This window comes from Pyrus communis, chromosome 6, assembly GCF_963583255.1.
Source record: "Pyrus communis chromosome 6, drPyrComm1.1, whole genome shotgun sequence".
NCBI lineage: Eukaryota > Viridiplantae > Streptophyta > Magnoliopsida > Rosales > Rosaceae > Pyrus > Pyrus communis.
This window is the reverse complement of record NC_084808.1, coordinates 29,655,533-29,679,023: the sequence shown is the minus strand read 5'-3', so window position 1 is coordinate 29,679,023 and position 23,491 is coordinate 29,655,533. Positions and strand designations below refer to the sequence as shown.

Here is a 23,491-nt window from a genome sequence, read left to right as displayed (position 1 = left end):
TCGTATTGTTTAAATTAATCAAACTCACCAAATTAAGGATTAGGCGAATAATACATGGGGATTAATGTAGAAGCTAGATGATGGAAGCGTGGTTAAAACGTGGAACTGGAAGTCTGGAAGTAGAAATTTTTAATTGTGACGGGAACATGGGTGGTACATTACGTGTTTTTATATAAATGGTGAAATATTTTACTTTTTAAGTTATTAACTTTTTAACATACATATCCGACAATTTATATAATGACACGTGGTGTACCATCTCGTGTGATGATCACAATGAAAAATCTCTCTTCTAAAAGGTCTTGGGGACTTGTTCTTCTTAATTAGCCACCAAAGTCTAAAAGTCACGCATCCCTAATTCTCAAGTTTTAACCAAACCCATTTTAATATTATTACACATCCGAATTAGCAATAAACAACGCCATCATTAAAAATAAGAATAAAATACACCAATTGGGACTAAATTAATACATATTAATATCAACATTTTCATCGCAAAAATAGTGAATTATATGTAAAATTCAAGGTATTATGGTCGAGCATTAGAGGCGAGCAAACCCGCTGGTATTTTCTTCAAAGTTGGAGGCCATCCATTCCTCTCTCTCCATGATCCATCTCCCTGCCTACCCCTCCTCCTTTATCTCATGATTTCCATGGCAGAAATAAAAAAGAAAACCATTACTCCCACTCCTAGTCCTATAACTACTCCTACTCCGTCGACATCCAAACCAAAACACAGTTTGTTTCTTGCTTGCTTCGGATTTTCCAGGCAAACGAGTCGCAGACGGATTATGAGATCAAAGTCGGCCCCCCTCATCCGAAAGGAAGCTAACTATACCCGAGAAGATAATCGCGAAGACCGTAAGATTGATATGAAGGGTGAACATTCAACTAGTATTACTAGTCAACGCAGCTCGTATTTGATTTCTCGGTCAAGCTGGAGGTTTCGCACCAAGAAGTCCGCCGCCAAAACCGTCCCCATCGACACCTCCGGCACCACGGTCACTGACAAAGGGGAGCGTCCGTCCAAGGTGGTCAAGTTTTCCAGCTTGCATACCAAGTCAAAGTCAAAGTCTGGTAACCTTGTCTCTAACTCCGAAGAAGTACTACCGGCCACCACCGATGGGGAGCCGCCAGGGACTCCAAGTCGGGAAGAGGCTGAGCCTCCTCCCATCGTTTCAGACCCGCAGACCCCTATGAACCATAACCCTCCACAGGTATAGTAATTAATATTCATTCACTCGTAGATAAGAGCATCGACGGTTAGATTCAAGGTTTCAAGTTTGATTTTGCTCCCCCATTATCACTTCACTTGTATAGAATAAAAAAACAGCTTAATGTAATTGTTGTAATTTATTCCATTGGTTACGTGGAATAGTTTAGTTGTCGTTAATGAATTATTTGTGCCGTTGCAGACCAACACGATCAACCACGAAAGTAGGAAGCATTTGGAGTCCCCTAAGGATGGCATGTGTCAAAAGCGATTTTGCCGGAAGATTGATTTACTAAGAACAAGAACAACTATTGCAGGAAGAAAAGGACCACCTAGCAGCCAAAGCCAACCAGATTCACCGGCTGGACAGGAGGCCAGGACGCCCACGTCTTGTACTCGGACAGTGTTGCACTCCGTGTCTTTCCCCGCTCGCGAAAGCCAAACTCAACAGGGGGCGCCGGTGACTCCGTCAGTGACACACAATTTTAGTAAACAATATTCGTCGTGGTCGTGGTCGACTACCGTGTCCAACAACCCCGGATCGAAAAATAATAATAGGGGGAAGGCTAAGGCAAAGGGAGAGTCGACTGCAGTCAACGGGAAGAATTTGGATCCACTGATTGGTATGTCTATTATTTTGGTGACGTTGATTATTATGTTAGTATGGGGTCGTTTGTGTGCTATTCTGTCTACGTCCGCATGGTTTTACTTCCTCCCGCGCTTAAGATCAGCGGCGGCCGCCACCACTACTGCTGCCGATGGATTTGGATACCCTCATCATAATTCCAGTTCCAATGTTAATACCCCGCGGGCCTTGGATATGAATTCTGAAGAAAGCAAGAAGAAGGTCGTCTTGGAGGGATTTCTTGAGAGGAATCACCGGAATATAATTCCATAAACTTGCAGCTAGAAATTGGGCTATTTGAGATGCAATAAAAGAAAAATAAGGAAACGACGTTCAATCAAATAAGTTATAAGTTATTTATTACTGTGATATTTTGAAAGTATATGTGATTGGCACATATGAAATATTACTTGTTTCATCATTTTGTCCTTGCTTTGTGTGTAATTAAAATTTTGAGAACATCAAAGTATCATGTGTCATGAAATATTTGTGTATTGTTACATTTTTTTTTATTTTTTAATCTGGAACGATAGCAATATCATTAAGAAGAGATGAAGTACAAAAGCCGCTACAAAGCAAGCTACTTACACCAGACTAGCCATTACATCCTTCAAGCAATGATTCTAATTGTTTTGTACGTATGAAAACTTTATGAATTAATACATAAACGTTTTGTTCAGTAAATTTTTGAAGTTTTTAATTGTGATTTTGTTGTTTGAGGATGACCCCATTCATACAAATCTCTATTTGTCCTGGGTTTCAACAATTAAGTTTTGTATTCTTTTTTTTTTTCCGACAAAAAAAAAAAATTACCACTAAATCGTATTACTAATTCACAAGTGAATATTCTTAACTAATCCAACTATTAACCACTTATAAAAATAAGAAGGCTGCTTTGCAAGGATTTGTCACTCATATGTGAAACCATAGCAGTTCACAATTTTTTTTTAAGTTTTTTTAATTTATACAAATATATTATATTAAGAGGTGAGGAAAATAAATTGATATCAAACTTATCATTTACGAGATTTAAAATTTTTACTTAACTAAGACTTCACGTTCATAAATAAAAGAAGAATACTTTTAAAATGTAATTTTACCAAAACTTATTTACAAGAAAAAAAAATGTTTTTCTCACTTCACAACCTTAACCCTGAAAAGTATAGGTCCAGTAACCGAACTACGTATCCGTACAGACCCAAACACAAACAATTTTCTCCACCCACTCTTTGATTTGTATTTTACCTTGACCTACATGTGGTATTAACAAAACCCCCAACTCCTTAACCCGACCACATAGGAACCCGACCAACCCAGATCCTAAAACACAAAAACACAGTGCCTCGAACACTTCGAGGGTTCGAGTAACGTTTGAACCCATAAAACCTATCCCTCGTCTGCGAATCCCTCCCCTCGTTTCTGTCATTATGAGAGGCTTAATCTCAAAGGCGAAGCTCCTGGCAAGCAGCAGGCCATGGCGCCCATCTCTGCGCAGCTACAGCTTGATCCCCATGGTCATTGAGCACTCCTCCCGAGGGGAACGCGCGTACGACATCTTCTCCCGCCTCCTCAAGGAGCGGATCATTTGCATCAACGGACCCATCGACGACGACACTTCCCACGTTGTCGTCGCGCAGCTTCTCTACTTGGAATCCGAGAACCCGTCGAAGCCCATCCACATGTACCTCAATTCCCCCGGTGGTCACGTCACTGCAGGTCCTTTTGTTATTTCCCATTTTTATTTCTGTTTAATTTTTTATAGGTGTGTGAAATTCTCGTGCTTTAATTTACATATTGTTTTGGTTTTCGATTTGCCGATTGCAATTTTGAGATGTCAGAAATGAGATAGTCGATTTTGTTTTATAGATTTTAACCCGATTTCGACTTCCATTTCACCACCTGGTTTACTTATTTGTGTTTTTGGTTGTTTGTTGTTATATTAACAGTAGAATGAATTTATATGCGCAGTATCTGTTTCTCGAAAATGAATTTTGATAATCGATGAGTTTATTTATAAGCTCGAAATCTGTAGCGCAATGTATATCCTTGTTGAATATATGTGGACAGTGAATTTATTCTAACTCGTACCCATGAAATCTGTAATCTTTTCTTTGTGGGTAACCTTCAAGTTGGACAAAATAAGGGATTTGTCATTCATTTCTTCCTTGAAAATGCCTTCAATATAGTGAATAGTCCCACCCAACCCGATCCTCTCATCAAATGAGGCGGCCTTAAGAAAACTAATGGATATGTGGATTTGTTGGTTCAGAGGATTTTGTGAATAGTTTGGTTTGTGTAACCTGTATCATAAGCGCATTATCAGTGAGAAGTATGGGATTTTCTTATGACTTAAAAATCTACTAAATACTAAGTTGTCGAGTGGAATTTGATTCTACAGACCCGTCACGAAGTAGAACGGTTAGAGAAGTCATTGACATGCATAACCATGAAATGATGATGTTGGTAGCATTTTGGAATTGGAATTAATAGTGGTGATGGATCTCCATCCAAGTAAAACAGAAATTTTAAATTACCATTGTATGATCATGTATACCATATATCACCAATGCTGAGGCACTTAGTGGTTGCACTCTTTGACATGGGTCCTTTTCACCGTAATATTGGTTACAGTTTTAACTCTATCTTGGTTTATGTTAACTATAGTTGAATCCGAAATGTTGTTAATTGTTAAGTGTCGGTTTAAACAAACGGGAAAACGACTGCTAGCCATAAGCTTTGTAGTACGGATATTAGTGGTCCACGAACTTGAATAGATTGTAGAGCATTAATAAGCTAATCCTAGGAAGTAAGAAAAAAGAGAGGCAGAGGGTGATCATGCTTGATAGATGATTTCCTGGTAATGGTATAGTGGTGTGTGGGAATATTAGTACTGGATGTTTAAGGAAAATACTGTCTGAGTTTTGGAAGGTAGCTGTAGAGTTGTGTGGCAGCCAAACATCTTGTGTCTGCATAAATTATAATATTATGAAGAAAAACTAGGTATCACAACCATGAATGGAGTTGTGCCACGCACTTTTTCACTTTGTTGAACCGCCTCAATACTTAACTTGCTTGAAAGCGCGCAATTTTCTGCTTCATTAGACTGCCACATGAGATTGGCAAAACTGAAGACTAAGTGCATAACTACAACAGAACTATTTTTCCATTTATGAGTCTACCCTATCTATATACTCCTGGCTTTGGAGCTGAGCCTTACGCACTAAGCATATTGGTAATACTGATCTGGTAGATAGAAATGGAAGACAACATGGCTATGGCCAAACTTGATTATGGTGTTCCAAATCGTACTGCATGAAATTACGATTAACATTTAATTTGTTCTGATCACTTGCTTTCACCAAACCTCAATTCTTTATGTTTTCTAATTGGGGTCAAGAAGTCAACTAAGTGTAAGCCTTGTACCAGGTAGTTGGGGTAAAACAACATAAATCTTTATTGAACATTTGGTCTTACTTAAAACGGTTTCTATTAGATATGTCAATTCAAAAAGTTGATACTACAATCCTTACTACAATGTTATTATATTTGGGAGAAACGTTAGTACAATGCTTGTGTTTCCCCCTTATGGTATGTTTTAATTCCTTAATTTGCTGATACTTGTGATGTGATTTTTAAACAGTATGGCTATGTTTTATACTATAAAAAAGAAACGAGACTTGGCAGAAAATGATATCAATGAATAGAGGAATAGACGAGACTCAATGCATGATTTGGTTAAAATTCACCAGCATTGTTACATGGTGATGATTGTATTGGTGCATACAGGTCTTGCAATTTATGATACGATGCAGTACATTCGGTCACCAATCAGTACCATTTGTTTGGGCCAAGCTGCATCAATGGCTTCTCTTCTCTTAGCTGCAGGCACCAAGGGTGAGCGGCGGTCTCTCCCAAATGCTACAGTTATGATTCATCAGCCTTCAGGCGGGTACAGCGGACAGGCCAAAGATATGACAATTCACACGAAGCAGATTGTTCGTATCTGGGATTCCCTTAATGCGTTGTACTCAAAGCATACAGGGCAATCAGTAGATATAATTGAGAAGAATATGGACAGGGATCATTTTATGACCCCAGAAGAGGCAAGGGCATTCGGAATCATTGATGAGGTGATTGACGAAAGACCAATGGCTCTGGTGACTGATGCTGTTGCCAATGATGGCAAAGAAAAAGATAAAAGTTCAAAGTAGGAGCAGACATCTAGGTCTCAGTCAGAAACCATCTCCCCTTTTTAGCTTTCTCAGAATTATATTTCTCATGTTTCGGTCCGTCCCGGAGGTTAAAATGATTTGTTTCTCGCCTTGGCATTCATTTGGAATTGAGTATTTTCCTCAAGAGCAGCATCACTATTAATCTTCAATTTTGGAGTGACGAGAAAAAGAATGTCAGAGAGTGCAGGGTAAATGCTCTTAACCAATTTGATGTTGCATACTTTCTCATTGTTGATTCTTTCTTCATCTTTTGCTCCTATTCCCTATTTCCTATTTCCTATTTCCATTGAATAAAGTGAAGCAGTATTTACATTTTAGATTTATTGATTAAATAGAAAGAAAAAAAGGGGAAGAGGGAATTAAAACAGAAATGGAAAAAAATAAGGAATCTTTGCCACGTACACAGACAGCACATAAAACCATCCCTCGGAGCGAGTCCCGACCAATCTCATCTTCTTAAATTTAAAATTTTTAAGGAATAAAAAAGGTTTAATGCGCTTTTGTCCCGATTACTAATATTAATATGTAAAAGAAAGTGAACCAAGAATAAAAGAAAAATCGGAAAAATACCGATACGTCCCATTCCGATTCGGCAAAATTCCCTTTGGTGCGCCCAAACCACCCCGCCACCCCCCCAAAACAAAGAAGCTGAAAGCCCAAGCCCTCCTCCTCGCAAAATTTACAATCTCTCACCCTTCGACCGCCTCAATTTCTCTCTACAATCTCTGTGTCTCTCTCACTCCAACACTCTCTCTCCTTCTCTCCTTGGCTCGCTGGAATTGTGAATGCAGAGCCCTGCCGCCCGATGACCTAGTTCTCCGGCGTCGGAGCATCCACTGGCCGTCAACAACGGGCGACCATTCCAATTCCGACCTCTGGGGCTTTTATAGGGTTTTCGTAGCTGCTTTTGCGATTCGATTGCGACGATTCAATTAGGGTTTTTCCTTTTGCTTCTAAGATTGCGGCGTCCACGCCATGGCTCCGGGGCGTAGACGCGGAGCGAGCAAGGCCAAGGATAAGAGCAAGTTGGGTCTCGGCGATCTTGTCCTTGCTAAGGTCAAGGGCTTCCCCTATTGGCCCGCCAAGGTCTGCTTTTTCATGCCTTTCCCTTTGTTTCGTTTACGGATTCTGCTGCTTCGTCTTCGGCTGTGCAATTTTTCGGTTTTTCCTTTCTCTTTGTGCAATTTTTCGGTTTTTCCTTTCTCTTTATGTTGTGTTTTGGGCGTTGGGGTTTATATATGTACACTTTTGTTTTGCTTGTTGATTAGTGTGCACTACTTGGATTTGACTTCTCGTAGTATGTAATTATTAACAAATTTTCCTAAGCTTTCGGACTCGTGCAGTTACTGAATGGGACTGAACATTGTGAGGCTTCTCAGAAATCATGTATATCTTGCCCTTAACTTTGCAATATACCAAAAGGAATTGGATTGAACGTATATTGTTTTTGCTTTTTTTTTTTTTCTTGGCGAATAAAATGTTAGATTCATATGATGAATGTGTTGGTTTTTAAAATACAGTATCATGCTTTTCGCAGTATAAGTATGAGCACAAAATTGATGGACTATGTTTAATGTTTTTATTGATAAGAGTAACTCAGTCAGATTTTAGTCTACGCGACAATCGGTTTGTGTTTGAGGTAACTCTTGTGGGTTTGAATTTTTAGATTAGCAGGCCTGAAGATTGGAAGAAGGTCCCTGATCCAAAGAAATATTTTGTCCAATTTTTTGGAACGGAAGAGATGTAAGTTCATACCATTTGATAATTTCAGATTTGTTCATGTATATTGGATAAAGTTTGTTTGTGAAATGTGTTACGTGTACATTGAAATACCTCTTGTGCATGGAGTTTTCATAACAAGAAATAAGACACTAATATATTGACAACCTAGGGTGTAGATCACAGAAAGGTGAAATTGACAATTTTTTTGCAACGGAAGAGATGTAAGTATATCTCATTTGATAGTTTTGTATTTGTTTACGCAAGTGAATACAGTCTGCTGTCACATGTACATTTAACCACCTGTTATTACCTGGGTTTTTATGATTAAAAAAACACTAATATATAAACAGCCTACAGTATACATACCGCAAGGTGAAAAGGACAACTTAGTCTACCAATTGTATTTAGCTGATTCATCCCTATCTAAGGCAAAATGTACTTCAAGATGCCATATGGAAACATGAAATGTATTGACCTTGGCATGTGCAGTTTGTTATATTTCCTCTCCGCAATTTTGTGTTTCAAAGGAAAACTAGAACTCACTGAAACATTCAGTTATTGATTGTTAAATCTATTATTGCTTAGGATTGTCTTGTGACTTCTTGTGAATTCTCGTTCTACATTTGGTGGTACTTGTGGTTTTGATGTTATTCCTAGAAGCTTACAAGAACAAGATTGAAATTTCTGCCTGCATTTCAGTTTGTTTTGGTAGAGGAAAATTTAAGTGGTTAAGATTTCAAAAGTTGTAATATTGGATTTTGAATTAATAGTTTCTACTGGGGCAGAAAAGGGGCTAGTAAAATCTACTGATGCATTACCTAATGAAAATTTCAGGATGACATCTGAGGGAAATTATTTCCTACTCGATTACATTTTCACTAGTGAAATCTACATTTTGCACAACTAAAAAGAATTAGTCAGTTTTTTTCCTTTTTTTCTTTCTATCAATAAAATGTTATGGCGAGTGTCAAATGTGGTCTCCTTTATAATCTTATACCCTTGTTCTCATTGAATTGAAAGTAAATATTAATTGGTTCTTAAATCTGGTAAGTATAGAACTTGATTCTTAATCTAAAACCACATTGAATTGCGTATAGAAACAAAAAAGAACCAGTGGAACCATTTAGACCAAATCTAGAGTCCACAATTCTTCCTTTTGTGGTTTTTTGCTCTGCTCAGTTTCTACTTCATCTATTTGTTTGTTTTTTGCTCTGCTGGTTAAACTGACTGCTACTGATATGTTATTCTTGTTGTTGTTTTCCCCACTCCACAGAGCTTTTGTTGCCCCTGCAGATATTCAGGCATTCACTAGTGAGGCAAAAAACAAATTATTAGGTCGTTGTCATGCGAAAACAAAGTATTTTTCCCAAGCTGTGAAGGACATATGTCAGGCATTTGACGAGTTACACAAAAAGAGGTCAAATGATTTGAGGGATGATACTGATAGATCAGACACCGGATGTGAGGCTCCATCTGGTGATGGCATAGAAGATAATGGGATTGATGTTGACTTAAAGGATGGGGAGGGTGTACGGGATTCCAATGGACAAACAGACACGGAAGAAGGCATAGGTGATATTGGCCCTAAGCTGGAATGCTGTTCACAGGCACAAGGTGAAAATGATGATGACGATGTAAACCCATCTACCTCATGTGGAGCAAATGAGAGTTCTCAAGTTTTTTCTCCTGAGAGAAAAAATAAAATGGCTGCAGTTCCACCGCCTAAAAAAGAGGCATTAAAGAAATCTAATCCAGAGAATTCTTCTCATCCCAAGGAAGAAGTTTCTGGTAGTAAGCGTGAAGAAGATGATCGCACAAAGAAACGCAGTGATGGACGGAGGTCTGTAGCAAATGGCCACAAGATGACGAAGATGGTTACTGGATCAAAGAGGAAGCATGGTGGCACAGTTGAGGAACAAAAAAATCGTTCTGCTGTTACATCGTTGAAGGATGATAACTCAATTGGTCGTGTTGATCACCCACAATCTGGTGATCGATTAAAAGATGGAACAAAAGGCAAACTTGGCTCTGGTGGCAGGAAGAGGGAGTTCTCCCCAGATGCTCTAAAATCAGATACTAGTGGTAAGGTTGGGAAAAAGACAAAAGACCTGGTTAAAGCCAACAAGCAAGTCAAGTTGCCAGATAATGTGATAGATGATTCTGAGGAGCAGGCCAAAGACAAACATTCGGGAAGGACAAAGGGGGTTCAACCAGGGCTTGGAAAGCCTAATTTGGGAACAAATGATCCTTCACGTTGTTCCAAAAAGTCAAAACATGTAGATGCTGGGGATAGTGCTTCAAAGGGTTCGGTCTCTAAAACTACGAAGAGTCTATCTCCTAGTTCTGATGTTGATGACAAGACATTAAAAATAATGGATTCAAATTTGTCAACTTCACATGTGAAAAGAGAGAACCATCTAGTTTCCATGTCCAAAAATGTTGTTGGTGGACCCAATGGTCCTGGTGATGAAGCCGCGCTACCCCTAACAAAGAGTCGCCGTCGAGCATTGGAGGCTATGCCTGATTCTGATACTTTGGTTAGTGACGATAAGAAGGAAGAGGATCCCGCTCTGAAGAATGATATATCATGCTCTACTGACGTTAGAGTTCCTACACAGAGGAAGCGGAGAGCTGTGTGCCTCTATGATGAGGAGGAGGAGGAGGAAAAACCCAAAACACCAGTTCATGGAGGATCTTCCCGAAATTTTAAAGGGTCTTCATATTCTGCAGACGCTGTAAAGAGCAATAATGAAAACCATGAGAGGTCAAATACTGCTCAACAGAGTACCAAATGTCCTACTGAATTTCAGATGATATATCATTCTTCACCTAGAAAACCTCAAGCGGATGAGGAGAGGCCAGAAAAGAAACCTCAAATTGAGAAAAAGAGTCTTGAAAAGGTGGTGCATGTGTATCACAGTCCAAAAAAATCAGAACCTGGGCATTTGCTGTCCAAGGAGGAAAAACCAACCTTGATTTCTCCTAAGAAGTCTCCCCAGTTGGTTGCAACCACTAAACCAGTTGTGGAACAGCAGAAACCCGCAAAATCTCTGGTTAAAATCTCTAGTACTGGTACTCAAAAGAAGGCTCAGGCTGTGTCTAGCAAGGGTTCAGGTTTATTGTCTAACAGTTCGGTTTCTTCTAATAACCAGGCAAGAAACAAGTCTGCACCTTCTGGAGAAAAGTCTAAACCTACTCCACGATCATTCCCTCAGATCAGCGACTCTGCGATTTTAACAGAAAATGAAGCCGAGTACATTTCATTATCTGGTGAAAGGTATCCATGCTTTTTCTTCTTAATTGTTTGCATGGTTGCTATTTGCATTTTCTAATGTTTGATAATTTGTTGCTTGTTTTCTTAATAACAGAATGGAAGTTGGCAGAGACGATAAAATTGGCATATCCATGGATTCTAGAACTCCGGAATCATCTCAGTCTATGAGGCATCTTATTGCAGTTGCGCAAGCCAAAAGGAAACAAGCTCAGTCGCAAAATTTTTTCCTTGGATTTTCCAGTTCCACTCTTGTGTCTAACTCAGATATGCAAGGGAGGAGCCCCAGCCCTTCTGCAGTTCAGGGTTTTTTGTCCATTTCTAGCACTGCATTGCAGGCAGATATCTCGGGGTCCAATCAACTCACAAATGTAGCTTCCCCAGTTACTCATGGTCGACAATATGTATCACAAATTCAACTTGATTTGGAGGAAATCTCAGAAAGAAGAGTTAGCTCTGGGCATCGAACTGCTGGAGGATCACTTAGTGGTGGTACCGAGGCAGCTGTTGCTCGTGATGCTTTTGAGGGAATGATAGAGACTTTGTCTAGGACTAAAGAAAGTATTAGTCGTGCAACTCGTCTTGCCATTGATTGTGCCAAGTATGGTATTGCCAATGAGGTAGGCTCTTTGGCTCGTTCTTGTTTCTTTTAGCTTTTATTTGTTTTATTCTTTTCAATGATGATTACAATTTCATTGATACAATATTTTCCTTTATATTTCATTCATCACTTTTTGAGTTTTTCAATATCTTATATTAATTTGAAAGCATTTCCTTATGTTTGGTGGATGTCATATTTATAATTTGTAATATATGTTCATTACATATTGTCAGTGTACATTTATATGTTAAAAAATAAGCTCAAAATATTCCTGTAGTGAAAATATTGATTTTCTATACTAACAACCATTCATCTTGAGTCTGCAAATGTTTTAATACCATAAAAGTTGAAAGATCAGATGGGTGAGAGTTAGGCCGAGTGAAAAAAGTTTGGGTTTTAAATCTTGTAAACTTTGTAAGTTTTCGTTTCACCCAGAGCCATTACGCAGGTCCTTTTGAGTTTTAAATCCCTTGTCCACACCTACCGTAACCAATTAACAGTTAGTTGTCCTTTCTGTTCTACAATTTTATCTTACGTTGAGAAAAAGAAAGCTTCAAATAGCAGTTCGCACATTCCTTTGGGTTGCGAATCTAGATTTTAGGCCGAGTGAAAATATCTTTCTAGTTTGGGTTTTAAATCTTGTAAACTTTGTAATTTTTCATTTCACCCAGGGCCATTACGCAGGTCCTTTTGAGTTTTAAATCCCTTGTCCACACCTACCATAACAAATTAACAGTTAGTTGTCCTTTCTGTTCTACAATTTTAACTTATGTTGAGAAAAAGAAAGCTTCAAATAGCAGTTCGCACATTCCTTTGGGTTGCAAATCTAGATTTTGTAATGTGTGTGAAGTTTGCAAATGAAGTTGGGTGATTATTTAAAACTGCTTATGCTGACCAATAAATACATGTTTTCGGAGTTTTGCAGTATATCACACAAAATCGAAGATTATTGTAGCGTATAACCATGATGTGGATTTGTAGACTATTTTAGTTACAATTTAAAATGTTGATGCAGGTTGTGGAACTACTAATCCGGAAGTTGGAGAGTGAGCCTAGTTTCCATCGTAAGGTCGATCTTTTCTTTCTTGTGGATTCCATCACACAAATCTCGCATAATCAAAAAGGTACATGTAATAATCTCTCTCTCTCTCTCTCTCTTGATTGCTGGATTGTGACTTGTGCGTGCCTGATATGTTAGTTCATTGTGAAAATATTAAAGGTAGCTATTTATTTATTGATATTCAGGCATTGCGGGAGCTTCATATGTTCCAACAGTTCAAGCAGCATTGCCACGTCTTCTTGGTGCTGCCGCTCCACCTGGTTCTGGTGCTCGTGATAATCGTCGTCAATGTCTTAAGGTAAGTGCATTGCTTTATAATTTGATGAGTTTTTCTTGTATACGAGATAAAGCGGAACAGACTTCTCTTCCAGGTTTTACGGCTGTGGATTGAGAGAAAAATCTTTCCTGAGTCTGTTCTTCGTCGTTACATGGATGACATTGGAGTTTCAAACGATGATTCAATTGCTGGTTTCTCCTTTAGACGTCCATCTCGAGCTGAGCGTGCTATAGATGACCCAATCAGAGAAATGGAAGGAATGTTTGTGGATGAGTATGGCAGGTATTTGATATCAACTTTTTACTTGAATTCTTATAGTTGTGCCTTATTCTTCTTTTGTTCTATTAAGCCGATTTTTTTTGTCCAGACATGACTATAAGATTCTGTTTGTTATTGTTGCTTGAAGTAACTTAAATGTGGTTATGGAACTCAAATCCAATCTCAATGTCATGTTTAATTCGGAAAACCATTATACTTGGACATGACCGTGTAAGGGATGCGATGAATATATCTTTCCCATATTTTATGTACATGCAATTCAAGGAATTTTTGTTTAATTATTTATTTATTAGATGCAGTTGAAGGATTTCAAATGTTACTGCATGGAAAATCAATGATTTCTTTTCTTCGTAAAATATATTATTATAATTCTTGTTTGGTCATGTTTTGAAATTACATTTATTGTTGTTCCATGAAGTATTGAAAATTGCATGATAGTACTGTTCAGAGGAGAAAATAAATAAGGAGTATCTGGTTTGCTCAGCGAACAAGTGTTTGTTTTAGTGGAACACTTGTTGCAACTTGCAATGATCTTGTTCGATTACTGGGTCAAGTTATGTGAAATTGTACTTAAAGATCTGTTGTTATGAAAATGCTTCTATTATTTTTACGTCTATGTTGTTGCATGCACTTACTGGAATCTAATTTGTGTAGTTGTTTTTTGCCTCTTTGTCAGTAATGCTACATTTCAGCTGCCTGGATTTTTGTCCTCTCATGCATTTGAAGATGATGAAGAAGAAGAAGAACTTCCTAGCTGTTCATATAAGGAGGCTAGCCATTCCTCACCAATGGAAACTACTTATGCTTCTGGGGAGTCAGAAACATGTGCGGTGACTCCTAATGATAGGCCAGAAACATGTGCGGTGACGCCTAATGATAGGCGCCACTGTATCTTGGAGGATGTAGATGGTGAACTTGAAATGGAGGATGTGTCTGGACACCCAAAGGATGAAAGACCCTTGTTCAGTAATGGTTCTTTTGAATTGGATCCACAACAGCAGGGATCAGATAGGGTCATGGAACCGGCTTCAATTGCTTGCACTGATTTGCCCCCTGTTCCAGAGGGTTCTCCACCATTGCCTCTTGATTCTCCTCCTGCAACCCCACCTTTGCCTCCCTCACCCCCACCCCCACCACCTCCACTTCCGTTATCTCCTTCCCCACCACCACCGCCACCGCCTATACCATCACAGCCACCTCCTCCCCCACCATCTTCTGGTCATCAACCATTATTGATTCCTCAGTCATCTGTGCCAACTCAGGCTTCTTTGCTATCCCAACAGATGCTGCCTCTGCAATCATCAGTGCATCCTTCACCGCTGGTGGCATATCAACCTCCTATGCCTCATGAATACTGCAGCACGAGTGTAAGAATTCTTGCTTTCCCCACCTTTATCAGTGCTACATTGTTATTGTTGTATATATTATGACATTATTTCTCCATACAGGGTAACCAGCATGTCCAAATTGCTGGAAATGCTCCTCATGTTGGCCCTATTGATGCGACTGCCAAGAGTGAGATGTTTCTGCAGCAGCAAGCTTGCTTTGTTCCTGCAGGAGTATGTGGTCCTCGAGAACCTTCTGGATTTAATTCGACTAGGCCGCTAGAACATGGACATAATGACATGTTTCAAAGTGCACAAGTCTCTCAAGCAAGCCAACAATTTCAACAAGTTATTACACCTTTTCCTCAAAGGCCTTTACCTCCTGCCCCACCACAAAATCCCTCAAGTCATTTCTCCTATACTAAGCAACATCCTCATCAACATCCTCAACAACCATACCACGGTCCATACTCTTTGCCTCCCCCACCTGATAATCAAAGACGATTCGTTGCCGATGAACAACGAGGCGTTTGGATGAATGGAGGAAGACCCCCACATCCGGGACCACCATTTGGCCATGAAGGTATAGGGTTCTGGTCCTGGTGGCCAAGCTATCCATTAAGCAGTTGCCTGCAATAGTGTATAATGTTGTTATTTCCATGCACCCAACCCATTTTCGCACCTACCATATAACTAAAGTATAGATTACAGATCAATATAAGGTGGGTGGGAATAGTAGCACTCAAGGAACTGGAATTTCTGCCCGTATTATTATTTAAACTCATTTTCTCTTTGAGGCTAGAAAATGATATCATGGACGCTCAGTTGTACTAATAGTTTATTAGTGTTTTTATCTAATGTTTTAGTTGCAATGACCAATGTGTCCTATGCCTAATTTGCGCTACCCTAGGCATCTCTACTTATATTATGTTTGGTTCTGCTATGACAGGTTATTTTCGGCCACCGCCTGATAGGCCGCAACCTAATAATATGGCTTTTCAGCGTTCTGCCCCCAATAATGTTCCAACTGGAGCTCCAATATCAGGTGATCATTACGTAAACTTGTTTTGAAGTGTACTTGCATGTTGAAAACACTGGGTCATTGTTGCAGTGATAAAATGACTTTCTGTCTGCACTTTTCCAGGTCATAGTGCTGCCCAGATCTTGCCATGTAGACCAGACATACCTGCTGTTAATTGTTGGAGACCAGCTTAGTAGTGAAACTTATCCCTACATAACTATTCTTGTAAGTTATTTTTCTTTGTTGTTCAGTATTTAAGTTTTTTGTAGCTCATGCACTTCTCTGAATGGCTTAATTCTAGAACACTTTAGTTGATTTATTCCTCATTGAAACCTCTGTTAATTTAAATCGATGGAGACCTCTTGTGCTACTTATTTTTTGAGAATTGAGTCCACGATCCTTTAATCAGAATCATCTCAATGATTTCATGAGATTCTTCATCCTTGACTCTATTTCTGCAAGTTTGTGTGCTGCATTTTGAACTGCATTATTCAAACTGTTTCCATGATGGCTTAGATTTATAATTCTCTCTCTCTGGGTGATAAATCCATTTATTTTCTGCAATTTGTTTCAGACTTGATGGTGGCATATCAATTAGTTACATCACATTATGCTGTCCTTCAAAATTGGGTTCATCTTGTTTACGAAACCCAAGTACCACTTGAAGTCAGTTTTGGGGACATGTAGAGGCTCCTGGCAGGACTCTGTATATTGTAATTTTTCCTGACAAATATATCCCGAGAACATTTGCTTCCAAGTTTATGCCCATGTTTCTTTCTTGGTTAGTACACTTGTTTCTTAAGTTTTTAAATGATGTAATTATACCTGATATCAAAATAGATAGAAATCAATTCAATGCACCGATTTTTATCCCTTGATGAATTTATTTTGTTATTACCTTGGTTGCATCGTAAAACGCATTGTCCTCCCAGTCGGTTCAATTTGTGTTCCTTACTCCACTCGGATGAACATGTCCTTGATTGGGCTTTGCATCTATTAGACAGTCAAAGATATTTGTCCTCCCCACTCTTGGATGGGTCCTGGTATTTCCAAGTTAGGTGAGATTGAGTGTGTGGTTTGTCTTAATATTGTATGTTGCTACGTTTCGGCATATGCTGAGGGTTAAGTGCTCTCTTAAAAGATTAGTTTTTTGTTGGAATTGCGGTAAGCACATTTTGGGATGTCATTCAACGCCCAAGAGAAACTTGTTGTCGAGTTCATGCATCATAGAGAAATTTTCCTTTTTCTTTATAGGATCACTTTAATCTGTTGCCTTTTCAGTTTACACGTTCTTTCAGTTATTTTAAGTTTTGGTTAAGGTGAGAGGGGACCAATTTATTGGTATATTTTGAAAGAGCATGCATGGTTATTATCTGGTTTGTTCCTAAGATATTACCAATGTCTTTCACGATCCTGACAGTGCACTTGGAATCCCTCAAAGAATGTATATTTGGGTTGTGCATTCTTCTTTTTGAATCTTAAGTCACATTTTTTTTGTCAATTGTAAATGATAGCCCTTTTGTGATAACATTTTAGGTTGAATTAGCCTGTGAAACTTTGATGAAAATTACAATTTCTACTGTTAAGGGAGTTTTGCTAGACGATTGGAGAGTCCAGTTTACAATCAACCAGCCATTATCATTTGTCACATTTTGAATGTGGGAATATACTTTTCACTATTATATGATATTGCGAGCTTCAGCGTGTAGAACCAAGTATCATCACTGCAACCTTGACTGTAAAGCCAGAATTTGAGTTATATATAAATGGATATTTTTGTGAATTCTTCTGTTGAAAGTGAAAGATCAACTAACGGACCCTATAAGTTTTATCTGACTCATTGTGGTAGAGGCACATCTCAGTCGCATCTTTCACTCTACATCTTCTAGTTCATTCAAATGGCAGAGATATCATTGTTTATTTTAGCGTGTGCTGTCCGATACATGTTTTGCATATTTATTTTACAATTGCTGTTGCTACATGTTGATAATCTGCCACTTATCAAAACAAAAAGTTAATTGGGTAATGCGTGGTATTGTATGTGTGGCTCACTTTGTGCATTCAGTACAGTACGGAGTTGCTTGTTAACACATTTTGTGCCAAATCAGCTGCTATGGTAGTGTGTAGAATGTTTTCCTAGATTTTTGCACATGAAGAATTCTCCTTTGTTTCGATTTCTTAGCTCCTTTTATGTTTTTTTTTTGGTCTCAATAAAAGTGAGAGCTATGTGAGGGCCATGCATGTTTGTATTTATTTTGGAATGTTTAGTTCTAAGAACCTGTTAACTCTAACCTTTCCAATCATTCACTCTGGTGGAGTGTTGCAAGATCTTTTTTATGTGAGACTGTCTTGTGGAGCTTTTACTTTTCCCTTTGAAATTTGTTTCTAATGGGGATTTAGTTTGGAATGACGTCATAACTATGCATTCTGTCACAGGTTTCGGCGAAGATTAAAACAGAAGTAGCAACCACGTTTTTGGGGCTGTTTCTATCTGGTCACTCACAGAGGAAAAGGAATCCGACTCCGTAGCATATGCACTGCTGTAAAACATTCAGGTAAATATTTGACATGGATTTTTGGACCAAGAAAAGGCTCATCATAATTATTTGTTAGTTGAGTACAGTTTTGAAGCAACAGTATCTGTTGCAATGTAAAGAAAGGTAGTTCGTACAGATGCCTATTAACTGTTAAAAAGTTTTATTCCTCAGTTTTTATACATTGCTTTGTACCCACTGAGATAGTTCTTTTAATCTGTAAAGATCCTAGGTTTTTTTTTTTTTTGGGGTGTGCGCGCGCATAGTATTGGGTTTGATTATGTTCTGTTGTTGCTGTACCCTATACACTGAGCATCACAAAATGAAAAGCGGCTCTCTGACTAGTCCATTGTTCCTTATTATTGCTCGTCATTTTGTGGTGCACGCACTTTTGATTTATTTTGGATTTGGTTTGAATTTTTTTTTTTGTTTGTTATTTGATCATTCGCCCGAGATTGGCTGAAAACCACCCCCTACGAAAAAAATAAAAAATTGCAGCACTCTGTTTTTCCAGTGTTCGTCGCCAACTTTTATTGTTTAAAATCTTTATTTCCACTGGCAATTGGAGCTCATTCTTCATTGGACTTGAGGTCATGTGTTTAGCTAGATATGTTAAATCAGTCTTGTAAACCTCTAGGTGCAAATTAGTGTTCTCTGTCACTCCCAAACATTGCAACTGTCTTTTTGGAAGGGTTGTTGTCGATGTGTTTCGAGCTCATTCATATGCTTAACTCGTATTTCATTAAGTTTTATTTTTCTGTTCTCGATGGTTTTCCTTGTTCGTTTACTCCTGTCCAAAACGAATAGATAGTTTAAATAAACTGCAAATGCTCGAGCATTCTATTTGCACAAGGCTCAGCTTGAAGTAACCCTGACTAAACTAAGCTAAACTTTGCCACCAATTGTTAAGACGGAGCAAAGAAAGGTGGTTTTAACAGGATTAAATAACTGCTGAAACGAGATTATACATCATCGTAACCCATCAGAAAACAAAATGGAGAGAATTAAATAAAGAAGCAAAAGAATTACCAAGTATAATCAATGTATGAACAAATTGTTCCAGAAACCTAAGGAATGACTATAGCAATCTACATCCTCTATAATGTGCCGCAATGGTTACAAGTTTGTCTAACAAATTATCTAGTATTGTATTCTTTAATCTGCACATGAAATCGGTTGCTCCGCTCAATCGTTCATCCGCCGGCTTGGGCCGGTATCCTGGTACCTCAATGATAAAGGATATAGAGTGTTATTCAACTCTCGTCCCGATTTCTTGTTTCTTTGTACTTACCAGTTGAATGCTTGCTGGTATGGATGATGCGAAAAATATGGATCAAATCGGCAATGATAGTATAATCAAGTGAATTAGTCAAGAGCAGTTTTTCTTCGACCTGCTATCGGTTTAGGCAAACCATCAAATATTGGTTTCGCAATTGCTGCAGTTGAAAAGGCTTGTAAGTCTGGCTTCAAACTCCACTTAGATGTTGACCAGATGGATGCAGAGCCGCTACTCTCGTGATCCTGCAAATTTGATGTGCTTGACGACTTCCTCACTCCAAATAACCCATCTGCTGTGAGAGAATCACCCATACCTACTTGTATAGGATTCAAGCCACCAGCTTCAACATCGTTTCCTAAAGCAGTTCTATTAGCTGCTGTGGGTCTAAGGGCTAAGCGCTGCCCTGAAATTGCTGAAAACCCGGCACTGCTGGCACTGCCGCTGTTACCTCCCAAAAGCTTCTCAGGGGTGCGAGAGAAGTCTGCTTCAGATTTCTGACGCCTTCTAATCCATTTATCCCCCAATGGATCAGGGTCACCTTCTGCAGACATGGAATCAGAAAGTTCACTATTCTCATCCAACTTAACTAGGCTCCTTGACTTTCGATATTGTCTCAATGGTTGGTCAGAAGCTGGTGAGGCTCCAAGGAATGGTCCCTCTTCTAAATAATGGGAACCTCCATTTTTGTAGACTGCCATTTCAAAACCTTCAGTTATAGAGTTCTGATTTCTTGGTTTCAGCCCGTAATAACTTTGTAATGAGTTCATAGCCGGGGAGGGTTTCTTCGGAGGAGTAACTCTAAGGGACCCGAATGAGTCAACCAGATCACACTGTATGCTGCGAGTTGGGTTCTGGTCAGAACTAGTCTGGCTGCATAAGCAAGTGTTAAAATGGTAAGCCACAAATGAACCACAAGCAAAACACGGTACGAATCATTCCATGACTCGAATCTTAAGCAATATTTAAAGACTAAGGACAACCCACAAACTTTAGTTGTTCAATTTCACCGAGATAAAATTGACTTGTATATATATACATCTTCTTGACATATTATCTACAAAGAACATTGCATTTAGACCACAATCACCTAAAAATGCATTCCCAAAAATGATAAAACTTTGCGATCGAGGCTGCCCCCATTCAAGAAAGAAGCAACATCTGGAATGTGACACAATAGGTGCAGATTAATATGAGAATCTGATTCAGAAGTGCAATTCCTAACAATAGGGGTACATCCCACTACTCCCTGAACCGACCTTATGCTTCATTTCCTTTCGGGGAAGAACTAGAGGTGTATTATGTTTAGGGATGCAACTTTGACATAATGATATCTGCAGCTACCGTAAACAAGTTTCCGGAACAAAAGTCCCATAACCAAACAAATTAAGAGTAGAGACATATAATTACCCTGGAGTCTTGGAACCATCTGATAAACATGGGGATGGAGGATGCCTCCCCGGTAGTGGAATCTGAAGAAACCGGAGGCCAAACATTTGGCGATCTGTAACAAGGCCGTTCATCTTTTTGATGTCGGCCACCTACAATATCACCAAAACACCGATTATTTTCGACAAAAAGCTTGATAATCGAACAAGCAAACGAACAAAATCAGCCTGATATTAGGCTGGGAAACAAACACACACATTTCCAATATATCTGAAAACACAATGCCCCTATGGAAGCAAAAAGAACATTAAAACTCAAAACAATTATTCGCATTACCAATTTTCCATTGACTACGTCAGCTGTGAACCTCAAACATTTCTCAGAATCCAGCAAATATTTGATTAACCAACAAAAAACAAGAAATTCAAAACAGTAATTGAAGCAGACAAAGTCCAAAATTAACATGTATTTTGGAGAAACGCGAAAAATCAAAAGTGAAGATGAGGAAATGGAAATGGTACCTCAACGCCGTATTTGATGGCGACGCCAGCAAGCGTGTCGAACTTGGAAACGACGTGTTCTATATACGCTGCTCCACCGCCTCCGCCACCTACCAAAGCGGGAGAGGTAGACCGCGGCGGCGACGAAACAGGGAGAAAAGGGGAAGACGAAGAAGAAGAAGCCAACATTGGATTGCTGTTGGAGTTATTGTATCGGTTATGCAAAGAGGACGAAATCATCTGATCCGCATGACTAGAACAAAACTCGCTTTCCATCAGCATACCTTCTTCCCCCATTCACTTTCACTTTCACTTTCACAATCCGATTCCCTCCCGATCATAACTCATCCCTCTCCATTACAAGTACATGTACGAATCTGAGAGCGATCGACATCGTTCGATCCGCGACGATAACCGGAACCCCCAACGCTGACGAGAGATGTAATTGATTGGAATTTGATTGATTCAACACCAATCGAATCAACCTGATGAATTCGAATATGTCTTCCAAATGCAGCCTGCGATTTGTTCAATGCTTCGTTGGGTACAGAAATTGAATCTCGAATGGATATGATGATATGAAACGTTTTTCTGCCTCCTCCTCCTCCTCCTCCCTTCTTCTCTGAAATTTTGAGTCCCTCTTTTCCTCTTTCCGTTTTTACCTTCTCTCTCCCTCCCTCTGATTTCTCTCTCTCAAAATTTAAAGATTAAGGATTAAGGATGACGTCACCCCACAACCAGGCTATGATTATTATTTTTTAATTAATAATATTTTGGATGTTATTTATACTTTTTAATTTGTCTCCTAAATTTGTAAATGGGAATTTTGTTTTGGTTTTAACCCAATTTCCGTTACAACTGGCAGAGAGACTCCCTCCTAATTCCATTTTTCTGTTTTTTTTCTGTTTTTGTTATGCCATGTTGTTTTACCTGACATCGGAGAGCGGTGGTTATAATATCAGAAAATTTAATAAATGAAAAGTAATAATTAAGTGATTTTTTGAAATTCAATGTGTATTCAATAAGGATTTTAAGGTAGTTTATTAAAATCTTTAGAAATTCGGATGTATTCAATTAAAATTTTAAAAATTTTTATAACATTCCAAGTGTATTCAATTAGAATTTGAAAGTTTAGTCCAAAATCCAGCTCAATTATTCAAATGGGCACTGTGCTATGTTGACCTTTCATTTCATTGAGCCAACGTAAATCAAGGAATACTGCGGCTTTGTTCTCATCATTTCCTTTCAGAACGTCAAACCGGAGAAGATGGTTAGACCATGTTTTTGCTTTACAATGCCAAAAATAATTTACATAAAACGAGTTTATCTTTATGCAACGTGTCCATCTATGTTAGTTGCTTTCAGGTCAAACATTTTGGACAAGTAAAAAGGTTTGCCTAATTTTTTCCGCAAAGTCAAAGCCTAGTGCTTTCTTATCAAATTTGTAGCATTGATGGTTGTCTAAAGTTGCATTCGGGACGACATGAAAGGATGATGTATATGCCTAACCCTGCTTCTAGTCTACTGTTACCGGTCCGTCTACGTTGACGATGGCGCTAATTGCTCTCATCATTTAGTTCCCGTTGCCGGCAACCTAACTCCAATTTCATTGTCGCTACCTAATTCCGAATTTGTTCATAATTTATTGTCTGCCTACCTCTACTCAGCCTAACGAGAGATTTTTTTAATGTGACCGGTACATGGGATGATACATCACATGTCACTTTTATTAAAATACATGGTGTACCACTTATGTTCCCGTCACAATGAAAAATTTCTCCTAAGTAACAAGGCAACAGAAAAACATATATATAAAACTGCTTAGTTTCAAGTCCATACTATCATTCTCAACACTGACCATAAAAACTCTCTGCATATCATGACATAGGTGGAGACACAAGATAACGACATGGACATCGCTTCTTTTTTTGCAGAGTCCATATGACGGACGATTGATTTTTGACGTGCTTCATCTTCATGTAACTAATGTGATACAATAAAACGACTTAAGCGAGCGAACCTCATCATCTTGTGTCCCTAACATTGGTTTATCATCGCCACATGAACCATCAGTCAGGCCATCTCTTCTGGCTGCTTAAACTGTTGAGTAAATAGAGAATAAAAAGTAAAAACCACGCGTTACATAACGTAATAAGAGAGCTAATA

The 23,491-nt window shown here is 38.8% G+C and overlaps 4 protein-coding genes across 5 annotated transcripts; 3 read left to right on the top strand and 1 right to left on the bottom strand.

Annotated features, from left to right (window-relative positions):
• Nucleotides 1-565: 565 nt before the first annotated feature.
• On the top strand, nt 566-2,292 carry LOC137736427 (flocculation protein FLO11-like). The gene is made up of 2 exons (XM_068475695.1): nt 566-1,217; nt 1,416-2,292. The coding sequence occupies exons 1-2, from the start codon at nt 645-647 to the stop codon at nt 2,109-2,111; spliced, it is 1,269 nt and encodes a 422-aa protein (XP_068331796.1). The 5' UTR covers nt 566-644; the 3' UTR covers nt 2,112-2,292.
• Nucleotides 2,293-3,134: 842 nt separating this feature from the next.
• On the top strand, nt 3,135-6,305 carry LOC137737778 (ATP-dependent Clp protease proteolytic subunit 2, mitochondrial-like). The gene is made up of 2 exons (XM_068477330.1): nt 3,135-3,554; nt 5,625-6,305. Exons 1-2 carry the CDS (start codon nt 3,266-3,268, stop codon nt 6,047-6,049), a joined length of 714 nt encoding a protein of 237 aa, XP_068333431.1. The 5' UTR covers nt 3,135-3,265; the 3' UTR covers nt 6,050-6,305.
• Nucleotides 6,306-6,717: 412 nt separating this feature from the next.
• Nucleotides 6,718-18,503, top strand: LOC137736904 (ENHANCER OF AG-4 protein 2-like). Of its 2 annotated transcripts, XR_011068810.1 has the most exons (13): nt 6,718-7,156; nt 7,737-7,813; nt 9,066-11,069; nt 11,161-11,683; nt 12,680-12,788; nt 12,910-13,022; nt 13,096-13,283; nt 13,957-14,647; nt 14,729-15,188; nt 15,555-15,650; nt 15,750-15,851; nt 16,201-16,407; nt 18,063-18,503. XR_011068810.1 is itself a non-coding variant. In XM_068476218.1 (12 exons), the coding sequence occupies exons 1-11, from the start codon at nt 7,046-7,048 to the stop codon at nt 15,818-15,820; spliced, it is 4,443 nt and encodes a 1,480-aa protein (XP_068332319.1). In that variant the 5' UTR covers nt 6,718-7,045; the 3' UTR covers nt 15,821-15,851; nt 18,063-18,503. The 2 variants fall into 2 exon arrangements, 1 of the variants encoding a protein (XP_068332319.1); XM_068476218.1 differs by lacking the exon at nt 16,201-16,407.
• Nucleotides 18,504-19,182: 679 nt separating this feature from the next.
• On the bottom strand, nt 19,183-22,049 carry LOC137737911 (uncharacterized). Its single transcript, XM_068477493.1, has 3 exons — nt 21,347-22,049; nt 20,847-20,977; nt 19,183-20,309 (listed from the first exon to the last, which is right to left on the bottom strand). The coding sequence occupies exons 1-3, from the start codon at nt 21,620-21,622 to the stop codon at nt 19,526-19,528; spliced, it is 1,191 nt and encodes a 396-aa protein (XP_068333594.1). The 5' UTR covers nt 21,623-22,049; the 3' UTR covers nt 19,183-19,525.
• Between the last annotated feature and the right edge of the window lie 1,442 nt (nt 22,050-23,491).

What these genes read in the sequence shown, in the direction of transcription:
- LOC137736427 (XM_068475695.1), top strand. Translation starts at nt 645, where the DNA reads ATGATTTCCATGGCAGAAATAAAAAAGAAAACCATTACTCCCACTCCT. An exon ending in TGAACCATAACCCTCCACAG is followed by an intron (nt 1,218 to 1,415) that starts GTATAGTAATTA and finishes GTGCCGTTGCAG; the next exon opens with ACCAACACGATCAACCACGA.
- LOC137737778 (XM_068477330.1), top strand. Translation starts at nt 3,266, where the DNA reads ATGAGAGGCTTAATCTCAAAGGCGAAGCTCCTGGCAAGCAGCAGGCCA. An exon ending in CGGTGGTCACGTCACTGCAG is followed by an intron (nt 3,555 to 5,624) that starts GTCCTTTTGTTA and finishes TGGTGCATACAG; the next exon opens with GTCTTGCAATTTATGATACG.
- LOC137736904 (XM_068476218.1), top strand. Translation starts at nt 7,046, where the DNA reads ATGGCTCCGGGGCGTAGACGCGGAGCGAGCAAGGCCAAGGATAAGAGC. An exon ending in TCCCCTATTGGCCCGCCAAG is followed by an intron (nt 7,157 to 7,736) that starts GTCTGCTTTTTC and finishes TTGAATTTTTAG; the next exon opens with ATTAGCAGGCCTGAAGATTG. An exon ending in ATCGTCGTCAATGTCTTAAG is followed by an intron (nt 13,023 to 13,095) that starts GTAAGTGCATTG and finishes CTTCTCTTCCAG; the next exon opens with GTTTTACGGCTGTGGATTGA.
- LOC137737911 (XM_068477493.1), bottom strand. Translation starts at nt 21,622, where the DNA reads ATGGGGGAAGAAGGTATGCTGATGGAAAGCGAGTTTTGTTCTAGTCAT. An exon ending in CCATCAAATACGGCGTTGAG is followed by an intron (nt 20,978 to 21,346) that starts GTACCATTTCCA and finishes GTGATATTGTAG; the next exon opens with GTGGCCGACATCAAAAAGAT. An exon ending in GATGGTTCCAAGACTCCAGG is followed by an intron (nt 20,310 to 20,846) that starts GTAATTATATGT and finishes TTGCTTATGCAG; the next exon opens with CCAGACTAGTTCTGACCAGA.